The sequence below is a fragment of the Xyrauchen texanus genome, chromosome 13 (assembly GCF_025860055.1).
Source record: "Xyrauchen texanus isolate HMW12.3.18 chromosome 13, RBS_HiC_50CHRs, whole genome shotgun sequence".
NCBI lineage: Eukaryota > Metazoa > Chordata > Actinopteri > Cypriniformes > Catostomidae > Xyrauchen > Xyrauchen texanus.
The window spans coordinates 8,137,870-8,162,425 of NC_068288.1; the positions used below are offsets into that span (position 1 = coordinate 8,137,870).

The following is a 24,556-nucleotide window of genomic DNA, read 5'->3' on the forward strand; positions in this document are numbered from 1 at the left end:
TAACATCCATGCATGTGTACGAGCGGTCGCACAAGTTTAAACAAATTAGTTAATAAAAAACTATTGTTAAATCGTTTTAACAATGACCTCATTTACATGCACTTAAGAAAGCGGTTTATTCCAGGGTTTTTGCAGAAAGGGGCATTCTAAAATGTTATTACGTTTAAACAGGTTTTTTAGCGTGCATGTACATGGAACAGACTGGATAACAAATGTTCCAAATGATGGAGCCCTACATCATTCCAACAAGTCAACACAGCTGAACGAATTCAACATTTCTGGGAGTACAGTGGGAAAAACGAAAAGCACACACACACACACACTATAAACTATGCCAATTTATACAAACAGTTTAAAATAATGATTACTGTCCCTCACATCCACGCATATACACTCAAGTAAATCTATTTTGGGTGAATGACAGAGTTTTACGTAACAGTGAAGCCTCACTTTTGCAGCACAATTCTGCATGCAGGTCGCAATGCAAAGATAAGGAAACAAACACAGCAACAACTCTGGAATATCTTGAAATAAAAACTAAAATAAAACAAAATAAAAAATAAAAACTAGCGAAGTCGTCTGCAGACACCATGTTAGTTATTTACAACTATTTAAGTGTCGAGGCGAAATTGCAATTCTTGAATCATTTATAAAACCATTCCACACAAGAGTTGGTTCTGCAGAAATTAGTTCTGCTTGCACAGAAATCACCTGTGCTTGTGTTTCATAAATTAGGCTCAGTGTGTGAAAATTAAGAAACTATCTGTTTGGGGAAATCTATAATACTGTGTCCAGTCACTCAGGTTTGAGTGATAGCATAGGTAGGTCTAGTCTCTAGAGAAATAATTAGCTGTGTTTCAGGGTGGATGAGCCAATCATGAGTAACCTCTGAAAATTTTATAGCAATCTGACTGTGGGTTGCTGACCCAAGAGACCTAAGAGAAATTGCATGGATGTCTACAGGACGAATGTGTAATATTTTACTTATTGGCTAATAATGAATTGGGAGAAAATGGGTTTAAAAAAAACTGAAAATAGTAATAAAAATACAAATGTTTTAATAAATATAAGACTTTGAAAGTCTGACCCACCATTCACACCATTGTAGATGCTCCGATGGTGTGGTGACAGCTCATCTCCTGCCAGTCTCCGTGGTGACGTCTCTCTACCTGGGCTGCCAAACTTCCCATGCTCAGGATTCATGGTGAACTGATGCCTCAGCATCTCAGGACTACCTCCTCCAAGCATACTTTTGTCATGGTGCAGCTCGGATGCTCCTAGCAGCAACTGCCTAGGTTCTGGGCTCCCAGGTCCACTCCCTAAGCTGCCCCTGTGCCTCTGGATGTAGAGCTCTGGACTCATTCCCTGCCCTGGAGCCAGATGGTGCTTTGGATGAGTCTCTGGGCTCTGATGGCCCAGCGACCGGCCGTATTTTTCTGGACTCAGCCCTCTAATTAGCCGATGGTCAGGCACAGATATGGAGCCACATCGAGGGCGGCGGGGCTGGGGTAGTATGAAGGGGTAATCCAAGCTGGTGCTTCTGTGTCGAACAGGATGGTCAGGGCTGGAGATCTCCCCACGATCTCCACCACCTCCTTTCCCAGAACGAGACTTGTGGAGATCCGGGCTGCTACTCCCAGTTCCTCCGCTAGACGGTGCCGGCTTATGGTGTGGATGCTCAGAGCTGTCGCCACTTCCTGCACTGGACGTGCTGCTTCCATCCCCTACGTCCCGCATCAGGCCAGGTACCAGGAGTCCACTCTGGCTGTCAATGGAATTCCGACACCCAGCAGAACCTGTCCCACTCTGGCCTCCTCCGGTGCCTCCCTTCTCCGCATCCATCAACACACAAAGCTCTCTGAGCTCCTGGTTCTCCCGAATCACCTCATCTTGCCTGCGCTCTAGCTCGGTCAGCTTCTGAAGGTACAGTGACACCTCCTTACGCATGACACTGGCACTGAAACGGCCCAAACGCTGCCACTCACGTGACACTCGCTTGCCCTTCTGCCGGTCATCGTCCAGGAAGCAGCAAAGGTCTCGCAGTTCCCGATTGTCATCTTGCAACTTCTGGTTTACTTCCTTTGTCACCATAGGAAACACAAAGAATAGCCAGGAGCCAGTGAATATACTTCAATATTACTTAAAGCCAATATTTTAAAAATAATTAAAAAGATAATGGAAATTTAGCTTTAACATTGGTAGGGTTACAGTGTGAAGAATTTACATGTTTCCATTGATCATTGTATAAATATTGGGAGGGGTAATTTGATTATTGGGGGGAATCTACGCCCCTGACTCTGAGGCACGTTTCATGGGCTTCGTTGGTCGCAGTTCTCTAATTGGTGAATCTTTCTCAGCTGTACCATAGGTAATGTAGTTGTTGACTATAGATTCTGCTATTTTAACACTAAAGTTGAAATAATGCAGATGGATGGCTTCAATGGAAGCATATAACAGCGATGAACAACTTCGGAGCTCAAGGTAGGTCTGTCTTTAAAAGTTTACAAGTTATCATTAAAAATCAGTTAGTCTATTGAAAAATGTTGTGGTATTTTTACTTCTGGAACCAGACTGTCAGGTTCCGGGGTTGTGCTTAAATTTAACTCCCCTCCAGATTCCCTATAAAGCCCACCCCAACACCTGCCCAACAATAACCATATTCGGGAGTCAGAAATTGACAGGACACCGGAAGAAAAACTCCACTAATTTTTTTCCATAGACGAATTAATTTTTAACTATAGCTTTTAATCCTTTTAAGAAAGACCTCAGAGCTGAGAGGTTGTCGATTGATGGTATATGCTTCCATTGAAGCTCACTCTGTAGCGCTCTATTTGACCACTGGATTGCATGATTGAGCTCAAGTATCTCTCTGGTTTAAGATTTCGTTGTGACACTAATGTTTGAAATTGTAGCTGAAAAGTTCAAACAAAGCACTAATATATTTCACTATTCTTCTTGCTTCATTACAGCCATTCCACCATACAACATTTTAAAGCAAGGCCTATTTCAGCAGTAGAGCTTCCTGGCTGCAACACTACAATGTCAAAAAGAGTTCAGTTAACTGCTGTATTCTTACAGAGATCAACATCTCATTATTTATTTCCATAGGCAAATACATTTTTAACAAAATACTTTATAAACCTTTTATTACATATGGTATGCTTCTATTGAAACCATCAGTCCATGTTATTTCAACATCATTATTTACAAATTGTGTTTAATAGTGACAACCCTGATGAAGAACTACACTACCCAATATGATGAATGCTCCACTTATCAGAGAAGTGCGGCAAACAAAGTGCACCAAACTAATCAAGTTAATCTCCCTACACTCTCAAATTACTTATATATTGTAAATGTCTAATATCTGACTTTTTTCATATATATTGTGTCTATTCTTATGATCAACAGCTTTAAATTAATTGTTTCCTGTTTTTCCATTGTTTTATGCCATATACATAGGACTGTAGTTCATTCCCTCATCAAGGATGGTGAGAACGTCTTGTACCTTTGTCTTTTTGTCCGATTTTTAAATCCTTTTAAATCAAAGTTTGAAATGTTGTGATTCACCTTGGAGCTGGTTGGTTTGGTTCATAGCTTACAATTCTTTTATAAAGGATTTCATCAAATGCCTATGGAAGAATTTAATAAGAAACATACTTCTGGAACCCAGACTGTTGAAAAAGTGGGCAGGCACAGAAAAATGAAAAATATATCATCATTTATTTACCCTCATGCCATCTCAGATGTGTTTGACTGTCTTTCTTCTGCAGTACACAAATGAAGATTTTTTGAAGAATATCTCAGCTCTGTTGGTCCATACATTGCAAGTGAATGGTGGCCAGAATTTTGATGCTCAAAAATGCACATAGAGGCAGCATAACAGTAATCCAAACTACTTCAGTGGTTTAATCCATGTCTTCTGAATCCATATGATAGGAGTGGGTGAGAAACAGATCAATATTTGAGGACTTTTTAAAACAAATCTCCACCTTTGACCAGCCCTAACTAGTAGGCAATATGCACAAAGAATGTGAATCACCAAAAAACAAAAGACAAATGTGGAAGAGAAAGTGAAATAGGAGATTAATAGTAAAAAATGACTTAAATATTTATCTGTTTCTCACCCACACCAATTATATTGCTTCTGAAGATATGGATTAAACCACTGGAGTTGTATGGACAGGGTTGGGAGGATAATTTTTTTATGTATTCCACTACAGATTAGAGAATGCATGCTGTAAAATGTAACTTGTAATTCTGTTTGATTACTTAAGGTCAGTAACGTATTCTAAATACTTTGGATTACTTCTTCAGCACTGGTAGATTTTTTCACTTGTTTTGACTATAAAAACTCAGTTTTTCAGTACAGTAAGAGTCAGTACAGTAAGACAAAATACACATGTTAAAAATACATTCTCTGAAACACCTAAATATCTTGTGCAGTGTTCTTTATAAAACAAGATCAATCAAACTGATCTTGTTTTAAGTTTTTTTAGATATTTTTACAGGAAAACAGTACAAGAATTATTATCAACAATACGATTTTTGCCCTAATTTCAAAGGTCTTAATAGAAAGAAAGAAATTATGATCTAATGTGAATTTTCTTGATAAAACAATATGATTGTGCTGGTAACATGTGCATCTAAAATGGCTAGAAATAGCATTTTAGCTTAGCGTAAAGCTGACAATTTACACAAGGTTGTGTACATATGAATGTAACACATCATAATAAAGTGTTTCACCGCTGTTCAAATGCACTTTGGATTGCGTCATTTATATGTATAAATGTTTTCCATCTGAAAGGACTAAATATTAAATAAACAAATGACAATAAAATGCAAAATAATCTCTTCAGTATTCAAAATACTTTTTGAATGTATCTGTATTCTAATTACCAATTATTTAAATTGTAACTGTAGTGAAATACAGCTACTTACATTTTGTATTTTTAATACGTAATCCAGTTACATGTATTCTGTTACTCCCCAACCCTGCATATGGATTAATTTTATGCAGACCTTGACTGTTACATGTATCATCTTCTTCAAAAGATGGGCTACACTCTCTTAAAATGGAATACATAGACAATGAACTGTTATTGCCAACTAAATCCTTCAGCCAAATAACTAATGGCACCGCCTCTACTTGCACTTCCACAGTTAATACAAGACGAATTTCAAAGACTTTGTCACTAATCTAACTGTTCATACAAAATAATTTTGTCTAAATATTGACCCCTAACATTTACTTCATATTTAAATCATGACTTGTTCTACACATGTAGCCAGAAGGGTACTAGCCCCCAAAATGAGCCTTGTTTCTCCCAAAGTTTTTTTCTTTTCCATTAACAAACATCTTCTGAGGTTATTTGTTTGTCACTCACTGGAGTCTAAATTCAAATATTATTTACTTATTAAGGCACAATCACGGTTTATCAAATCGCACAATGATGACAGACATTATTGCTTAATTTTCTGTTATGGCATAATTTCCTGTACAGCTGCTTTGAAACGTGAAGCATGTTGTGAATAATCCTATACAAAAAAAAATTGACTTTACTTGACTGCTTTTTGGAACTGTAAAGTTTTGGTCCCCATTCACTTGCATTGTAGACCTACAGAGCTGAGATTTTCTTCAAAAAATCTTTGTTTGTGTTCTGCAGAAGAAAAAGTCATACACATCTGAGATGGCCTGAGGGCGAATACATGGTAGGATAATTTTCACCAGAGTTTTTGGTGGACTATTCCTATAAACACACAACAATTGTTTAACATTTCAGACTGCTAGTTATGAAATTATATGATTATTGCTTGGCATAAAAAATAAAATCAAATAAAAAAATAAAAAAGAAACATGCCAATGGAAAAGGTTAAATCCAAGAAAGAACTTAAAACTTACAACTACCAGACCTTCTTACAAAGTTGATTTTTCAGAAAATTTTCATTTTAATAAGAACAAAAGCATATAATGCCACAAAAACTGTTATTCGTTATTCCTATAGTACGAATTACGCACACCGCGCAGGCGCATCCTTACTGGAGGGCAGGTGCACTCCAGACACGCATGATCTCATCATCTGCTCACCTTCAGCCCCCGGATCTCGTTCAGATGCAGCTGCAGGCTGCGGTTTACTTCCCGAATCAGATTGCTGTGGTCCAGAATAGCGCTCTTTTTATCGGCTTCAGACCTCCTGAGTCGCCCCACCAGCTCCTCTTTGTTCCATTGGAAGAGCTCCTCGTCCGTGAGATTGGAGATATCTTCTGCAGGACTGTCGGATCCAGACAGCTGAGGCTGTGCTTGTTGTGCTTGCTCCATCAGAAGAGGCGAGTTGCTGCTGCTGTGATACCAGGTGCTGATCAAATATTAATGAGGCATCCAGCATCCGCTGTGTTAGGAGTCAGGGAAACAGAGGACGTTTCGAGGAATGATACCCGTTTCCGATGCCTGTAGAGTGGGAGTCGCCTTCACTTGTCCCAAAGCAACAGCTGATGCAGCTGACGATTAGAAGGAAGGGCGGCATAGATAATAAGTCCGCCCTGGTTATTCAGCATCCACTCACATGCATAGTTCTTGCAAGTTTGAAAAAGTGACAGTGTAAAATGACCGGTGAAATATGGATGCTTTCAGGCGGCCCGATGCGCTTGCCGCCGTCCGTCTGTGCACGCTCCAGCATCCTCGTAGAGGCGGACGAGAGATAGCAGCATCCTCGGCGAGAGCTCAGGAGAAATGAGCGTGACTGTAACGACGGAGAAGCCTACATGACTGTATACATGCTCTCTCTCTCTCTCTCTCTCTCTCTCTCTCTCTCTCTCTCTCTATTATGCTTCATCTGTGTAGGCTATGCGAGTTGCCTAGAGATGTAGGCTATACAGCACCATCTAAAGACACATTTTCATGAGATCCCTAAATTGGCTAAAAACTGGCCATATTAAAATACACTTTTTAAAATATATTTTTATTTTAATGTGAATATACCCAATGAAACCTTTAAAACACGATAATTAAATATCTTAATAAATATGAACACATTTGCATCTAGAAAAAATATGTAAACATGAATGTTCATATCAAATGAAATTGAACAACTTTGATTTTGGTTTAATGTGACAAACATTTCAGTGCTGTTAATTTTTACTGTCAGACCTTTATGTCAGAGGGTTGTATCTTAAATATCTAATGCATCTAAATGAACATACTTTCGGACCCATTTTTTTTTAGATAAAATGGCCCATAAATAATTAATGATTAATGATTTCCAAAAGCCCATCTGACAATTATGCCAGCAATATCATTTCAGAAGTAATTTCTGAAATGAATTTCAGTAAAGCTTTGAAACGATGAGTTGTGAAAGCGCTATACAAATAAAAATGACTTGACTTAAAATGATGGGTCTAAATGAAAGCAATTAGTAAAGACAATAAATGTAGACAATAATAAATCAGTGTACGTATTAGGCATATACAGTATATACACTCACATAAAGGATTATTAGGAACACCTGTTCAATTTCTCATTAATGCAATTATGTAATCAACCAATCACATGGCAGTTGCTTCAATGCATTTAGGGGTGTGGTCCTGGTCAAGACAATCTCCTGAACTCCAAACTGAATGTCAGAATGGGAAAGAAAGATGATTTAAGCAATTTTGAGCGTGGCATGGTTGTTGGTGCCAGACGGGCCGGTCTGAGTATTTCACAATCTGCTCAGTTACTGGGATTTTCACGCACAACCATTTCTAGTGTTTACAAAGAATGGTGTGAAAATGGAAAAACATCCAGTATGTGGCAGTCCTGTGGGCGAAAATGCCTTGTTGATGCTAGAGGTCAGAGGAGAAAGGGCCGACTGATTCAAGCTGATAGAAGAGCAACTTTGCCTGAAATAACCACTCGTTACAACCGAGGTATGCAGCAAAGCATTTGTGAAACCACAACATGCACAACCTTGAGGCGGATGGGCTACAACAGCAGAAGACCCCACCGGGTACCACTCATCTCCACTACAAATAGGAAAAAGAGGCTACAATTTGCAAGAGCTCACCAAAATTGGACAGTTGAAGACTGGAAAAATGTTGCCTGGTCTGATGAGTCTCGATTTCTGTTGAGACATTCAGATGGTAGAGTCAGAATTTGGCATAAACAGAATGAGAACATGGATCCATCATGCCTTGTTACCACTGTGCAGGCTGGTGGTGGTGGTGTAATGGTGTGGGGGATGTTTTCTTGGCACACTTTAGGCCCCTTAGTGCCAATTGGGCATCGTTTAAATGCCACGGCCTACCTGAGCATTGTTTCTGACCATGTCCATCCCTTTATGGCCACCATGTACCCATCCTCTGATGGCTACTTCCAGCAGGATAATGCACCATGTCACAAAGCTCGAATCATTTCAAATTGGTTTCTTGAACATGACAATGACTTCACTGTACTAAAATGGCCCCCACAGTCACCAGATCTCAACCCAATAGAGCATCTTTGGGATGTGGTGGAACGGGAGCTTCGTGCCCTGGATATGCATCCCACAAATCTCCATCAACTGCAAGATGCTATCCTATCAATATGGGCCAACATTTCTAAAGAATGCTTTCAGCACCTTGTTGAATCAATGCCACGTAAAATTAAGGCAGTTCTGAAGGCGAAAGGGGGTCAAACACAGTATTAGTATGGTGTTCCTAGTAATCCTTTAGGTGAGTGTATATACAGTATATATATATATATATATCTTAAATTCAACTCTTACAGAAATGACCATTCATGCCTGTGTCAACTCCCCAAATTATTTTTGGACTTCTCCCTCCTGTTCTGCAAAAATCGAGGTTATGGTAGATCAGCTATACATTAGAAGTGAATGGGACCAATTTTTGGAGGGTTTAAAGGCAGAAATGTGAAGCTTATTCAATTCTTATAATCATTTACATTAATTCTTCTATTAAAACTCATGTCTTATTTGAACAGCAAAGTTGTTTAAATGGTCATTTACTGGGATCACAGGGTTTCACAGCATTATGTTGCTATGCCATTAAGGTGTGGAATTGGATAGGCCTATCAGAAAAGGTTGGTAAGCAAATTTATCACACTGAAATCATGTTATCATGCATATTGTTTCCTATTTGTTGCTATAATTTTAACGTTTATGGATTGGCCCCCATTTGTTTCTATTGTAAGTGACCCAGATTGTTTTTGTTTGTTTGTTTGTTTGTTTGTTTGTTTGTTTGTTTTTTAAAAAGGTAGTAATTTTGGTGGTAATCGATATTAGGCCACAAATGCTGCTAATTGAGCTTAACTTGTATTGAACCTCAAATATTCCTATAAAATCTAGCATGTGTAACATAGATAGCTCTTCACAAATGGCAGATCATAAAGTTTGGGAATCGTTTCACATTCACACTTAAAAGCTTTAAAAAATGTCATAAATTCAGTCAATGAATATCAATGAATTATGAATATCAGCAATATTCATACATTCAGTAGCCTATATGTTGTAATAATCTATTCTTACATTACATAATTTAAAATATTAAATAATGCAATATGAAAACACATTCCAATAAACAATCTTACGACTCACTGTCAAAACATTGCTTAGCCCACTTAGTAACATAGTAGCCTATTATGGTATGTCAAAAATTTCAGGTCACAGAAGAATTTACGCAGAGCACATTTGCATCAGTGCTACCACTGATCTATATATATATATATATATATATAATAATTGTTATATATATATATAGATCAGTGGGTGCTACCATGGAAAGAGCTTGGCACGTCTACGCACCGGTCTACGCACAGATATTTGATACTGCAAAGGAACGTTCATATGACGTCAGCGCACAGCAGCCAATCGTCTTGCACGGAGTGTGTAGTAGCACGTTACTCTTCTGAGCTACAGGAACCGGCCCTGACTGATTTCATTTTTCAATGCTGCAGTGATCGCCGGTCATCTCTATTATTTTTTACAATTTGGATTGAAAGTCTCGTCGATTAAGAAGGTATGTCGATCGGCTTGTTAGGGAATACAAATAAACGACTGTTGGTCTGTTCGATTTAAACCGCAGACCCCTTATTAAGTCGGCGGAAGTCAGTCATGTTACGGTGTAGGGTCATTTGTGTATTTAGCGTTATGTTTTGACTTTCATAATCAGGATGTCCTTTATTATAAATGTTTTTGCTGCTTTATATCTTGTCTGTCACCCGCTTCCCTGCTTCTCAACGTTTAAATGGCTAGATGAATATGTGATGGAACTGTCCAGCGCGAGCTTTTTTAATGCTTTATCACACCATTTTATTAATGTAAGTAAAAATCACATTAGTAAAACTATATACAAAGGGGTATTAATAAGCCATAAACCGCCATAAATTCAAAAGCTAAAAATATAGACTACAAAAATATATTAATCGTGACGTCACACATTTTAAACGTTTGCATCTTGACAAGTGTTTCAATTATTATAAATGCCTAAAAGTCTACCATGCATTAATGCCAATACATAGTATTTTAGAAGTGTCAACTAGTGAAGCAGTCCTGATTGCTCGCCACTTATAAACATTTTATTTGACTCATTTATGTTGTCCTATTAGTTTTCTGTTATATTGTGACATTAGAGAACACATGTGCATTATATTAAGTCCCTTAAGTGCACCGTGTTTTGATGCCAAAACATGATCATTTAGAGGTGTCAGACAGTTGTTATGAAATAATATATTACCACGTATAAGCAATTCATTGTACTAATAATTATATTTTCTCATTGTTGTTTTTTGTTATAATGTGACTTTTGACATAAATACACATATTTGTATTATTATAAGCCCCCAGATTCTGCCATCCATCAATACATTATATTTTGGAAGTGTAAGCTAGTTAATTTTAATCTATTCTGTGTTCTGACCATTTATTAAGAGTTTACTCATTTAGTATATTGTCCTATTATTTTTCTGTTATTTTGTGAGTGTTGACTCTAGAATAATTAAAAATAGTGAATTCTATAAATGTGTAATCAGTCAATCAATACAAGTATTGGTCCATGATTTGCCTGTAGCATTCAGAACATGCAGTTCCAGTGATTCTTTTGGTTGGTTATCAGATGTCAAAGTCTCGTCTCTCCAATATTTTGAAGTCATTTGTGATTAGTCAACACATTTGTGTCTTGAGGCAAGTAGATGTTCTGTTCCATGTGTGTCCTAGCTTTGGTACAGGTGGCTTAAAAATAGCATTGCGTTTGACTCAACACAACAACGCATATCTCTGTTCAACAAGTTCTTGCTGACGTGTTAAGCTTGCGCAAAGAGAACCATTCATTTCAAGCGGCTTTTTTCAAAGATGACAGCTGCGTGAAGAATGCACTTGGCCAGAACAAGTATAAAAGAATGGCTTTCCATTCCACTTACATTGCTGACTTGGGCGATGTTATTGTCCTTGTCACTCAGGTATTTGCATTAATTTTAGGCTGTGGAATGGTATCTTACTTTTCCAGTTTGGAGACACAACCCATTAGGTGTGGTTTAGGATTCAAAAAGTCTCCTCTGCTCATTGTTTACTCATTTTGCCTTTCTTTCTGGTCGTTCGCAGTTTTGACTGTCATGGCGACCTACCAAGAGTTCATCCAACAGAATGAAGATCGTGATGGGATACGATGCAGTTGGAACCTCTGGCCCTCCAGCCGCCAGGAGGCCACGCGGCTAGTGGTTCCCCCTTCCTGCCTCTACACACCTCTCAAAGAGAGACCAGATCTGCCTCCGGTCCAGTACGAACCGGTACTGTGTAGCCGGGCCAGCTGCAAAGCCGTACTCAACCCACTGTGGTAAGGACTGAATCCATTTCTCCAATGTAGTGTTGTGTGGAAATCAGTGTAGTTGTATATCATCAGGTGCCTTTTGGAATAAACCCAGGATTGTGATTCAGACTGATTAGTTGGTGGACTTGATATGAGATCTTGGATAATAGAACTTTTGTAGCTCGTCAGGAAGAGCATGGCACTGGTAATGCCATGGTCATGGGTTTGAATCCAAGGGGACACACGTACTTGGAAAAATGTAAACCTTGAAGTCGCTTTGAATAAAACATTTGGCAGATGAAAAAATTTGAATAAACGTTTTTCATTTGGATACTGTAAATTCAGTTTGAGTGAGCCAACAAACATTAACTTTTGTCTTTAATTGGTCTAATGAACTAAATAACCTAGCGGAAGAACTGTTATATTGTTATTTTTAGACACTTAGAGCTTTGATTTAATTGAAGACCTATTTTTTCTTGAATTGGATGTATTTTGGAGTCTTTTGTTTTTAATTTGTGGTTTGTGAAATGCTGCTGTAACATTGGTCTTTGATCTTTCCCTTCTGCTAGTTTATCACTGTCTTCCTAATGATAGAATTTCCAAGACCCTGTAACAAGCTAATTACTGTATACACATTGTCATTGTGTAACAGCCTCAAATTGTTGCTTTTAAATGCCATGACTAAAGAAGTAATATTGTTTCGGTTCATGTGCTAACACTCAAAAATACTTTTGCTGCTTGTTCAGTTTACTTCATTAAAATGAACTTAAGCGACACAATTGTAGACCATTTTGTCACAACGTGGTTTTATTGCGTTTTATATTTGTACAATTTAAGTTTACTTAAACCATTTGAATTACGACTGGTTAACTGGTGTTAATGTAGCATTGATAAAACTGGCTGGGGTGCATTTGAGCAAGATGAGAATATCAGGGTATTTTTACTGTTATGTGTTCTGTTATATTGGTGTTTAAAAAGAGAGTCTATGCTGGAGTTTTGGGGGTTACCATTGTGGTGAAGAATGGCGCTTGTGTTTAGTTTGAGGATGGACTTTCAGTTTCAAGTGATGCTTGAATCGAATGCAGCTTAGCACTATAAGCAGGTGCAATTGAATTGAGTGTTTTACTGTCCTTACACTTGCTCACCTGGCATATACTAATGAGTACTAAATTAAATTAAGAAAATGTATTGAATAAAACCTTAGTAAATTGAGTTTCATTGACTAAGGAAGTTAAGTTAAAACTAATATAGTACACTGATTTTAATTAATCCAACTTGTTTTGGCTCAGTGACTTAATTTGGATGATAGACATAAAATTGCTTGTAAAAATACAAGAAAGTAAATTTAGTGATTCAAAAAGTAAATGTTTGAATCACTGAATCTCCACAAGTTGAAAGAAAGGCTTATTCTAAGGCAAATGTAGCACCTTTAACACTTTATTTCCTTTTGTAGTCAAGTGGACTTCAGAGCTAAGATATGGGCCTGCAACTTTTGCTTTCAGAGGAACTCTGTGAGTATACATGACTGAATAAACATACTTTAAGTCTCAGCTTTATTCCATCTGATGTCACTGTAAATAAAAATTAATCTCTCTTTACAGTTTCCTCCATCATATGCTGGCATTTCAGAAGTGAATCAGCCAGCAGAACTAATGCCTCAGTTCTCCACCATTGAGTACATAGTGCAGGTAAATGCATTTACTCTGTGTACTCTGTACTGTACACAGACATACCGTACTGTTCAAACTCAAAGATTAACTGCAACTCCCTTTGCTCACAGCCTCTTGTCAAAAGCCACGTTGATATTCTGTCTAATTATAATATCAGTGTGTTTAAATGAAAGAGACGTGTTAAGTTGCAAAGAAAATCATGCCATGTCTACACTTGTGTTTCCTGGGAAAAACGCATTCTTTTTGCTAAGTTTTCGCCTCTTGCACACAGTAGAGCAATGTTTTCCTTCACCGATTTTCTTTCTTTAGGAAAGAAAACATATAAGTGTAGATATGGCCTCAGATCAAAGAAGTCGTTTTTTCTATATTTATTTCATTCTTATGAAAATTCTAAAAAGTAATTGAATTTAACAATAAAAATTACATTAAAATGTTCATTTATTTATTTACAACAATATTTTATATCTTCATGAACATCACTGCTTTTGAATCCAATTAATCTTGATTTATTCCTCCTCAGCATGGACCTCCAACCCCTCTCATCTTCCTGTATGTGGTAGACACATGTTTGGAAGAAGAAGACCTCCAAGCCCTGAAAGAGTCCTTGCAGATGTCCCTCAGCCTCCTGCCACCCAACGCCCTGGTTGGTCTCATCACCTTTGGCCGCATGATTCAGGTCCACGAGCTCAGCTGTGAAGGCGTCGCCAGGAGCTATGTCTTCCGTGGCAATAAAGAGCTCACGCCAAAACAAATACAGGTCGGTGGTGAGATCTTTCTTTCAATTCTGTTCTAGAAACTGCTTGCACACTGTACCTTAAAAGCCAACAAGTAGTTAGCAAGTAAGAGTTTAAGTGTTAATTTATCTGGGCTTGATCTATTTGCAGGAGATGCTGGGCCTGATGAAGCCAGCCACCTCTGAACAACAAGGGAAGCCACTTGCCCCACATGACGCTGTTGCTTGCTGCAGGTATAAAATATTTGTGCCATCAAGAGAAAGTGTGCCTGTTCTTTTTTTCTTTCTTTTTTATTTTTACTTATTTTCTGTTTTGTTCACATCTATTGTAGATTTCTGCAGCCTGTGCACAAAGTAGATATGAACCTGACCGACCTGCTCGGGGAGCTGCAAAGAGACCCCTGGCCTGTTCCCCAAGGAAAGAGACCTCTCCGCTCCACAGGCATCGCCCTCTCCATTGCTATTGGACTGTTGGAGGTACAGCCTGGAAATGATACATTTTTAAAAAGCTGATCTTCGAATAAAAGTCAGTGTTTGGCAGCTGAAGAGCTAGCTAGAAATATGACTGTCGTTTAAAAACTGGATATTTGCATATAGCCAAGGAAGCAATCAGTTTAGAAGCTTTTTGCTTTTGGACATCTTCATTGAACTAAGTGCTGTACCCTGCGTGAGAGAATGCTTCAGACATTTGCTTTTGTATGTCTAGGATTTTTTTCCCACTTTAAATATAAATCTGGTCTAGCTGCTTCTTTGTTCTACAATTGGCCACATGTCTGTTACGCTGGCTATGAGAGTCAAAGTCCACTTCAGCTGTCATGTCATATCAGAACAGTTGTACTTAGCACTCTCGGTCCAATCATTATTCTTACGTAACTCGATATAGATAACAGTCAGACCACCTACTGCACTCTTGAGTGTGTTTGAGAACAAATACTATTCACTCTTGAGTGTCTTTGACACATTTGATACATTTAACTAATGCATGGTTTATTTGAAATCATAATGTTGTCATTTTAAAGTAATATCCCACTTCTACACAGAGACAAATATAGTTAATAATGTTACAAAAAGGTAATTTCTTTACAGTTGGTTTAGATTTTCACTGCCCTTGTATTGCAGTTCTCTTTTAAAAATGTTAAAAGCAGGTTTGCCTTTCATTAATCATTTGTCCCCATTTTACTCGTAGGGTACTTTTCCGAATACCGGGGCCCGTGTGATGCTGTTTACCGGTGGCCCCCCGTCACAGGGGCCTGGCATGGTGGTGGGAGATGAATTGAAGACTCCCATTCGCTCCTGGCACGACATCCAGAAAGACAACGCTCCGCATCTGAAGAAAGCCACCAAGGTGAGTGAAAACATTAGCTTCAGGGCAAATTTATTTTAAGTGTTATTTAACAAACTTTAGTGCAATTTCTCAAAATCGAAAACACTAACATTTCTTTTATGCTGAATTCTATTCAGTATTATAAGGCTCTGGCAAATCGGGCTGCAGTTAACGGACATGGCATTGACATCTACGCCTGTGCACTGGATCAAACAGGACTACTGGAGATGAAATGTCTGTCCAACCTCACAGGGTGAGAATTATCTAAGAATTATTGAACCTATTTTATCTTCCATGACATTTAAAAACTTGTGCTTGAACGATATGGGTCTTTTAATGACCGATATTGTTGAATTCTGAGCAGGGTGGTTGATATAATGTGAAATACACATTATGCAGTTTAATGACATCAATTGAGATGTACATAAAATTGCTAAAAAAGAACCTTTATTTGTAATATTATATTTTTATATAAATACAGGCCTACATGTCTCGCAGTTATTGGACGATAATTTGTCTATTACTCAGGATCATCAGATTGTTCTTTAATCCCAAAACATTTCACTGAATATGTTGTTGAATTGTTTTAGTGGACACATTGTCATGGGTGATTCCTTCAACACATCGCTCTTCAAGCAGACTTTCCAAAGAGTCTTCAGCAAAGATTACAATGGAGAGTTCCGCATGGCTTTTGGCGCCACTTTGGAAGTGAAGGTATTAAAGTTGGACTTAAATCACCAAATTACAACATAGACCCTGACTTCTGTATCTGGGAGTTTTCCATGTGTATTCAAACCACATTTTTCATCCTTCATATCAGACTTCAAGGGAGCTGAAGGTGTCTGGTGCAATCGGCCCATGTGTGTCACTCAACACTAAAGGACCATGTGTTTCAGACAATGTAAGTAGCAACAAATTTCATGCTAGATTATCTCCAATGGAGAAGATAAACCATCTTTTACAATGGATTCCATTTTAGGCTTCAAAGATCGGCCATGTGTACAGCTTTGTGAAAATGTAGTATTATTTGTTCGCAGGAAATGGGTGTTGGAGGAACATGCCAATGGAAGATTTGTAGTCTTACGCCTTCCACCACCCTGGCCATGTACTTTGAAATAGTAAATCAGGTATGTTGTTATATATTTAGCTAACTCATTGTACTGTACATGTGCTTGGGTGTGGGATACTATCTTCACATATACGTTTCAATAAGAATGGTATTTTTGGGTTTTTGTAGCACAACGCCCCAATCCCTCAGGGTGGAAAAGGAGCTGTTCAATTTGTAACGCAGTACCAGCACTCGAACACACAGCGACGGATCCGTGTCACCACCATCGCCAGAAAGTAAGCCTTGATTTCAACTGAGAAAATTCTGTGTTAAAGGGTTTGTTCACACAAAATAATCATGTTGTGAACTTTCTCTTTAACTGTAAACATTTGGCACATATCATTTTTATAGAAAACCCCATTCTCTCTTTCTTTTATTAAGTTGCTCTTTTTTTTCTATCCACCTTAATGTGGTTCAAGGTTATTGTGATATCTAAAGTCAATAAGAATTGTGTTTCCACCTGCTATTTATGTGTTTGCTGTAGCTCAAAATACATTTTGCTGTGTAAATCTTGTGTAGTTTAAGCCCTGAATAGCCCATACTTGTATTCGTGTAATTTGTGCGTCATTGTTCCTTGACAAACCAGTTTTGTCTGTTGTCACACCTAGTTGGGCTGACGCACAGTCCCAGATCCAGCACATTGAGTCGTCATTCGATCAGGAAGCCTCCGCCATTCTCATGGCCCGGCTTGGCGTATTCAGGGCGGAGTCAGTGGATGGGCCTGACGTCCTCCGCTGGCTGGACAGGCAACTCATTCGATTGGTAAGTATCAGATACTGGAGCTATTGTGTAATTTTCCCTGTAGGAGGAAATATGGGTCAAACGCTTCCATTCATAACCAGTGACGCAACAAATTGTTAAACCACATTTTATTTTTAGAAACATTCAGCTGTGTTTTCTAAGGCAATCATCACTATTTGTATTGCTCAAATTTATGGTTCATTTAACTCAAGTTAAAACGCCTTTATTGCTCTTAACTCCTGAAGAGAATTAGTCCAGTATCTTATAGCAGTTGTAGCATGCATGCGCCATCCTCCTGTGTTTGCGTGCAATCCTGTGTATGAGTCCAATGGAGCATGCTTCAAAAGGCGAGCGTTCGACTGTATGCAGACACTATTCATATAAAAAAAAATATTGTTTGGGCTTAGGTATTAAAATTTGCCGTGAAACTCGTCTCGTATGGGAATATGGACGTAAATGAAACCTCAAATCATGTGGCCTGTTGAGGAGAGATGTACTATTAAATGTGATTAGATAAAACAGAGGATAATAAAATCCTTTAGAGGCTTGGAGATGGGCTCTATTAACTTGGGTCAGGAAGACATCACTTAGAAAATCTCAAGAACACCCTTGCAACTGCATAGCAACACACTAACAACCACCTAGAATACATTCTAGAATACACCAGAATAGCATTGTGATGCCAAGTTTTGTACGGGCAAACACCACCCATATTTTCTTAGGGAAATGTAAAAATCTAGTTTAATAATGCAAGTTTTAGTTTATGAATTGAAATGTTGCTGTATATTAAAGTTGTGTCTTCTGTTTGCTTTCAGTGTCAGAAGTTTGGACAGTTCAGCAAAGATGATCCAAACTCCTTCAGACTCTCTGAATCGCTCTCACTCTACCCACAGGTAAAACACACTCCTTCAGTAACACTCTTGAAAACTTGAGCACTGATATTTATAATTTCATGTTATTATTATTATTAATAATTAATTATTAATGATATTAAATGTTGTCAATTTTCTTTACAGTTCATGTTCCACTTGAGAAGATCACCTTTCCTGCAGGTGTTCAATAACAGTCCAGATGAATCATCCTACTACAGACATAATTTCGTGAGACAGGATCTGACACAGTCACTCATAATGATACAACCCATTCTCTACTCTTACTCTTTCTACGGACCACCAGAGGTGAATATACCATCCATCCATCGTCAAAGAACTGATTGCTATTTAATTGAATTACACTCATCCCACACCTTCATTTGGTTTTGTAGCCCGTGCTTCTGGACAGCAGCAGCATTCTTCCAGATCGCATTCTGTTGATGGACACCTTCTTCCAGTTGGTGATCTACCATGGAGAGGTAAATGCATTTACATATTCAAAAATGCCAGTATAACATCCAGAACAAGCAATAGCATTTCCTTAGTTTAAGAAGTGGAATGCAGCAGGCTTACAGTGGAAACCAATTTTTTGTTTTTTGTTCACGTTAATCATGGTCATTTTCTCGTCTTCTCAGACCATTGCTCAGTGGAGGAAAGCAGGCTACCAGGAGATGCCAGAGTATGACAACTTCAAGCAACTGCTTCAAGCTCCTGTGGATGATGCTCAGGAGATCCTGCAGACACGCTTCCCCATGCCCAGATACATTGACACCGAGCATGGAGGTTCTCAGGCCCGTTTCCTCCTCTCCAAAGTCAACCCATCCCAGACCCACAATAACCTCTACGCCTGGGGCCAGGTACGAACCCACAAATGATTTTAGGCACTAGACTTAAGAACAAACGTTTCTATTGATCTCTTGGTCTCTAAAGACTGTTAATATTATTTCAAGAATGTCTAAATGCTAACAGTTTAAAACTATCTTGTAGGAGTCAGGAGCACCAATCCTCACCGATGATGTCAGTCTGCAAGTTTTTATGGATCATCTCAAGAAAATGGCTGTTTCAAGCTCAGCCTAAATGTTCTATGGAGTATGAATGAAGGATGTACATTTAGAGTGGAAAGAACATTTGATATTCCATTCTGGAAAAACTTAACATTCCCATACCCAAACCTGGCCTTGGCACGACCAAATGCATCTTAATGGTTCCATCCTCCTAAGAAGTGGTTGTTAGATTTTTGCATATTCTTACCCACATAAGTAAATATCATTGTTTAATTTAAGTGTTTGTCTATTTTCTACATCTGGATTTGTCTGTAATGTTTGTCGACTTATTTAATATTTTTTTTTACCAGGGTGGTAATTTAGTAATTTAGTTTGGTTTTCGTCTAACAGAAAGTGTTACTCTTCACGTTAAACCAATAAGCTTTTAAAAAAATGTCTGATTTTCCAAAGAGATAATGTCTTCTGTCCTGATGTTGCTTGTGTAATTTTTTTCCCAAGCATGTTTAGACTGAAATTGCAATTAAGGCTTGTTTGTGAATACCATCCTTGTCCTTCTTTGTTTTGTATTACACTGACCAGCAATCTTTCTTACTCTCAACATAAACTGTAACTGTTCAAGTCAAACAGATGGGGAAATAGTGTTTTGCTGTCCAGTTCCTCTGCATTTGTAATTAGAAAAATGTTGTATGTAAAGAATATGAATGGGACTCACATTCCAGTTGATTTACTATTGTGAACTAATGCTATGCATACTATTTATAGTGTGAACTCTCTTTTAGGTTTAATTCATTTCAAAAGGTGAAGATGAAGATGAGCACATGAATTTGCAAACTCTGATCTTGATCTTAAATAAAACATTACAAATAAACATGACTAAAGCATTTGTACTTTATAATAGGTGTCTGATAGAAAATCAGGCCAAAGGAAAATCTGGAAAATATAGCCCCTCCTCAGGACCGGCCATGAATGCATCTAATTTATTCCTAAGGACCCACAATGTTTTGTAACACTAATGAGTTTTAAATCTGTTCTTTTCTCACCAACGTCAACTGTCATACGCACTCTAGTGGCCATTAAAGTTAATGTTAATATCTAAATAGACGCAAAGTTAATTTTCTGCAGGGCACGCTTAGTGGCTCAGAGCCGAAGACAGCCGTAATCAAATGTTATGACGTTTTTTTTGTCACACTGCAGATATTTTAACGTAAAAAGTGCAATCGTTTTTATTTGCAAAATTTAAAAACTGGTATGTGACACATTAATATCAGCCCCAAGCATTTATTATTATTCATCACTCCTTTAAAAAAAAAAAATATATAGGTTGCAGTAAGGCATTTACAATGGAGGATTTAAAGGTAAAAATTTGAAGCTTATAATTTTTGAAAATCAGAAAATAACACATTCATTCTTCTATTGAGTTCTTAGTTGAGCTGTAAAGTTGTTTAAATTATTATTTTTACAGTTGGGTTTGTTGACTTCATCGTCATGGCAACGAAGTTGTAAAATTGGCTTCAACTTTACACGGAAAAGGTTATATTTATGCATTTGGCAGACGCTTTTATCCAAAGCGACTTACAGTGCACTTATTACAGGAACAATTCCCGTGGAGCAACCTGGAGTTAAGTGCCTTGCTCAAGGACACAATGGTGGTGGCTGTGGGGCTTAAACCAGCATCCTACTGATTACCTTATGTGCTTAGACCACTACACCGTAAGCGATTTTATCACAATAAAATCAAGTTAACATGCATATAGTTAACGTCTTGTGGCTATACCTTTAAAACAGCGAGTATTTTAATATTTAGTTTACGGCCCACTCATTTCCATTGTAAGTGCCTCGATTTTTGCTTTTTTTTTTTTTTTAAGAAAAGGCCTGACGAGTCGAAATACATTTTTGTGGTAATTAATATTATGCAACAAATCCTGTAGATTAAATATTCCTGAACGATATATCCTGTACTATTGTTGCCAGCGCTGAGAATAGTAAGAAGTATCATGTGACAACTCAGGTTACAGTCACATGATACTTGATAACGTAGAAGAGTTTTCACACGCCAGCCTCCGCCCATTTCAGAATATGTTTTGTTCTGATTGGCTAATTCTATTAGGAGGAAATGGCGACATATAACATGTACTAGTATGACAGCGGCCTTGTCAATGTCAATAATTGTTACATTATATTCAAGTTATAACTATGGATCCTGTAAAATGGAATAAGCGTGCGTCACTGGTCTATGCTGTTGGTATTTGGACCATGTTTGGTGGTTACGGATATTACAGATACATGCACAAAAACGACCCTCCAAGTGAGTCATTTGACCAATGTGCATGGATATTATTCCACTGATGTTTTATCTACGAATATTATGACATGGCATATGTTTAATTTCAGTAGTATTTTATATGCTGTAAGCAATCAGTAAGTTAATTATTGTAGCGCATCAAAACATTTAAAAAATGACTGAGGTATTGTGATATTAAAGGAAATACAATGACAATTTCATTTTAAATGGAAAAATAGCGGCTACTGTTTTACTCACCAACAAAATAAAGCAATGCATTAATGAGATGCTGTACATAATGTGTTGTTTGTTTTCTTCTCTAGTACAAATGCCCATGGAAGAAGAAGACAACAGGCCTAATGTGAAGAAATATGAAACAAAACACTCGAAAACCACAATTGTCTATAAGGAGAATTTTGTGCCATATTCCACAAGGTTTTTAAACCTCTTCAGATCTACGAGTGAAAGTTCTCCTGAGAGTCCAAATCATGAAGAACAGAAATAAATGGACAGTTTTATCCCCCAAATTAAAATGGAACTGTCATATTCTGACGTAAAAGAGAGAAATAAATGTGTGTTTTGGAACAATGAAATCATTTGTGATTTACATCACCAGACACCAAACTGGATGGCTTACGTCTTGACATCTCATCGTTTTAGAGGAGTTTAGCAACACCTTATGGGGAAAAGAGGAATGTTTTGTGCACTGCTTTTGATTGATTATGCTCTTTACATAAAGAGCATTCCTGATTACATCAACATAAGCTTTGTTTTCTTGATGAGTGGTATCCTAAATCTCAAGGATCTTAATATTAAAAAAATGTAATAGCTGGAAATACGGTCTTTTGAAACAACTTTTAACAGTATAATGCCCTTATACAGTAAAAAGTAGTTTCTCCCTGAATCAGTTGTTGAAAAACCTTCACAATAAATCTAAACTGGAAAATAAAACTTCTATTCCATATTAAATGTTTTAATGTCCTTGTTATATTAATATTGAGTTACTTTCTGTACTTGAGTATGCTGTCGAATAATGATGAGTACAAGGGGGTTATGGGTGCGTTACACTAAGAGAAGTGTGGTGTTAGGATTTGGTGGTGTTGTAGTTTTACAGTTTCTCTGAGACACTCATTGCTTTGAAACTACAACCAATCTATTTGTCAAATATTCTACACTTATTCAAAAATCATAATCAAATCTGGGAAATGTTCTTTGCAAGTTTCCTTATTCATATTTTTGAACAATTTAGTTTATGATATACATGAGAAGTGACAGAGGGGCACATCTCAGCCAGGGCAGTTTATAACTAATTGTTGTGTTAACAAGTCCAAGGCTTGTCCAAGTTTTCGTCCAAAATTAAAAAATGGGCGGCCATGGCTCAGGTGGTAGAGCGGGTTGGCCACTAATTGCGGGGTTGGTGGTTCGATTCCCGGCCCACACAAATCCACATGCCGAAGTGTGCTTGGACAAGACACTGAACCCCAAGTTGCTACCAGTGGCCATCATTGGTGTGTGAATGAGTGAATGAGTTCACGGTGTAAAGCGCTTTGAAACCGCTAAGGTTAAAAAAGCACTATATAAGTGCAGACCATTTACCAAATAGCCTTTCCTTTGCCATTACATTATTACAATCACACATTATACCACAACTGATAAAGGCCATGATCAGATCTTTATTCCAGGACATGTCATTCTTTAAAGAAATATAATTTTTTTCCCCACTATAATCAAAATAACTTTTTGGGTGGAGGAGAGGTGCAGTGGCTAAACAGCGTGAATTTAATGTTAATATTAGTTATCTGTGTGTAACATAAGATATGGTTTAAAATAGTAAACTTTAAATTAGTGGCCAGTGTTTAAACTAAAGTATTTTAAATGAAAAAGTCTTTGAAATCCACCCCCAATTGACCGTGGAAGTGCACATAGATGTAGTGTCCTTGTTATTTGGCTGGTGAAGGCTTTAGTTAGCGGTTCATGTATTGTCTATGTATTCCATTTTAAGATAGAGTGTTGTCCATCCAATATGATGCTGGCAGAGGCCAGTGAGTGACATTGCAGTCTGGATGGAAACTTGTGGCAGTTAATTACCGGTGGAGTCCAAGTTTCAGGCTGAGGCCAGTGAAGTATCCCATGTTTTATGGTTGGAGTAAGCAGCAGTTTATCCTCTGTGAAGTCCATCATTGTAGACTGAAGTGATGTATGGCTGGCATAGCCTGCAGTTAGCAGTCATCACTCAACAATACATAGCGGTGGGAGTAGGACATAGGGCAGGACCAGAGTGGGATCTGGCATGGAAAAAAAATTGTATAATATTAGCATAGAAGCCATTCACTTTATAGCAGAGTTATAAAATATGAAAAGTGTTTCTGGTTTTGGCATACCTGACTATGGTTTAAGGGATAAATTAGGTGAATGCCTAGCTGAAGAGATTAGTCTTTAGCCTAGACATAAACTGAGACAGTATCTCTGAGTTCTGGATACTGTTAGGAAGACTACATAGTTTGGGAGCTTTAGGAGCAGGGCCACAGCAAGAAATTTACTCATCCTCATGCCATCCCAGATGTTTGACTTTCTTTCTGCTGCAGAACACAGATGCAGATTATTAGATGAATATTTCTCCTCTGTAGGTCCACACAATGCAAGTGAATGGGTGTGGGTACCAACATTTTGAAGCTCCAAAATACACAATAAAGGCAACTTAAAATGAATCCATACAACTTCAGTGGTTTAAATCCATGTCTTCAGAAATGATATGATGGGTGTGTATTAGAAACCGATCAATGTTTAAGTCCTTTATCCCTATAAATTCTTCTCCCCGCCCAGTAGGTGGCAATATGCACGAAGAATGCAAATCGCCAGAAACAAAAGAAGAAGAAAGTATGTTTCTCACCCACTTCTATCACATCACTTCTGAAGATATGGATTTAACCACTGGAGTCATATGAATTACTTTAATGCTGCCTTTATGTGCTTTGGAAGCTTAAAAATGTTGGTCACCATTCACTTCCATTGTATGGACCTACAGAGCTGAGATATTCTCCTAAAAAT

The 24,556-nt window shown here is 37.9% G+C and overlaps 3 protein-coding genes across 4 annotated transcripts in view; 2 read left to right on the top strand and 1 right to left on the bottom strand.

The window, feature by feature from the left end:
• Nucleotides 1-6,687, bottom strand: part of LOC127653954 (coiled-coil domain-containing protein 85A-like) — a 40,160-nt gene extending 33,473 nt beyond the window's left edge. Inside the window, exons 1-2 of the mRNA XM_052140834.1 lie at nt 6,089-6,687; nt 1,092-2,079 (exon numbers count right to left, since the gene is read on the bottom strand). Of these exons, the coding sequence (XP_051996794.1) occupies nt 1,092-2,079; nt 6,089-6,319 (1,219 nt within the window). The 5' untranslated portion in view covers nt 6,320-6,687. The remainder of the gene's footprint in view (nt 1-1,091; nt 2,080-6,088) is intronic.
• Nucleotides 6,688-9,860: 3,173 nt separating this feature from the next.
• On the top strand, nt 9,861-20,093 carry LOC127653948 (protein transport protein Sec23A-like). Of its 2 annotated transcripts, none has more exons than XM_052140826.1 (19): nt 9,861-9,990; nt 11,571-11,802; nt 13,229-13,286; nt 13,377-13,463; nt 13,966-14,202; nt 14,330-14,412; nt 14,511-14,655; nt 15,365-15,523; nt 15,640-15,755; nt 16,093-16,216; nt 16,323-16,403; nt 16,540-16,629; nt 16,740-16,846; nt 17,219-17,372; nt 18,167-18,244; nt 18,368-18,529; nt 18,616-18,702; nt 18,859-19,080; nt 19,211-20,093. In XM_052140826.1, the coding sequence occupies exons 2-19, from the start codon at nt 11,582-11,584 to the stop codon at nt 19,298-19,300; spliced, it is 2,301 nt and encodes a 766-aa protein (XP_051996786.1). In that variant the 5' UTR covers nt 9,861-9,990; nt 11,571-11,581; the 3' UTR covers nt 19,301-20,093. The 2 variants fall into 2 exon arrangements, with proteins under 2 accessions (XP_051996786.1, XP_051996785.1); XM_052140825.1 differs by lacking the exon at nt 9,861-9,990 and adding an exon at nt 11,298-11,428.
• A 1,245-nt stretch (nt 20,094-21,338) lies between these two features.
• Nucleotides 21,339-22,454, top strand: LOC127653959 (small integral membrane protein 26-like). Its single transcript, XM_052140842.1, has 2 exons — nt 21,339-21,532; nt 21,832-22,454. Exons 1-2 carry the CDS (start codon nt 21,421-21,423, stop codon nt 22,011-22,013), a joined length of 294 nt encoding a protein of 97 aa, XP_051996802.1. The 5' UTR covers nt 21,339-21,420; the 3' UTR covers nt 22,014-22,454.
• The last annotated feature ends 2,102 nt before the right edge of the window (nt 22,455-24,556 follow it).

Coding starts and splice junctions, on each gene's coding strand:
- LOC127653948 (XM_052140826.1), top strand. CDS start 11,582: ATGGCGACCTACCAAGAGTTCATCCAACAGAATGAAGATCGTGATGGG. Junction 15,524..15,639: donor ATCTGAAGAAAGCCACCAAG/GTGAGTGAAAAC, acceptor AATTCTATTCAG/TATTATAAGGCTCTGGCAAA. Junction 19,081..19,210: donor ACCTCTACGCCTGGGGCCAG/GTACGAACCCAC, acceptor ACTATCTTGTAG/GAGTCAGGAGCACCAATCCT.
- LOC127653959 (XM_052140842.1), top strand. CDS start 21,421: ATGGATCCTGTAAAATGGAATAAGCGTGCGTCACTGGTCTATGCTGTT. Junction 21,533..21,831: donor GCACAAAAACGACCCTCCAA/GTGAGTCATTTG, acceptor TTTCTTCTCTAG/TACAAATGCCCATGGAAGAA.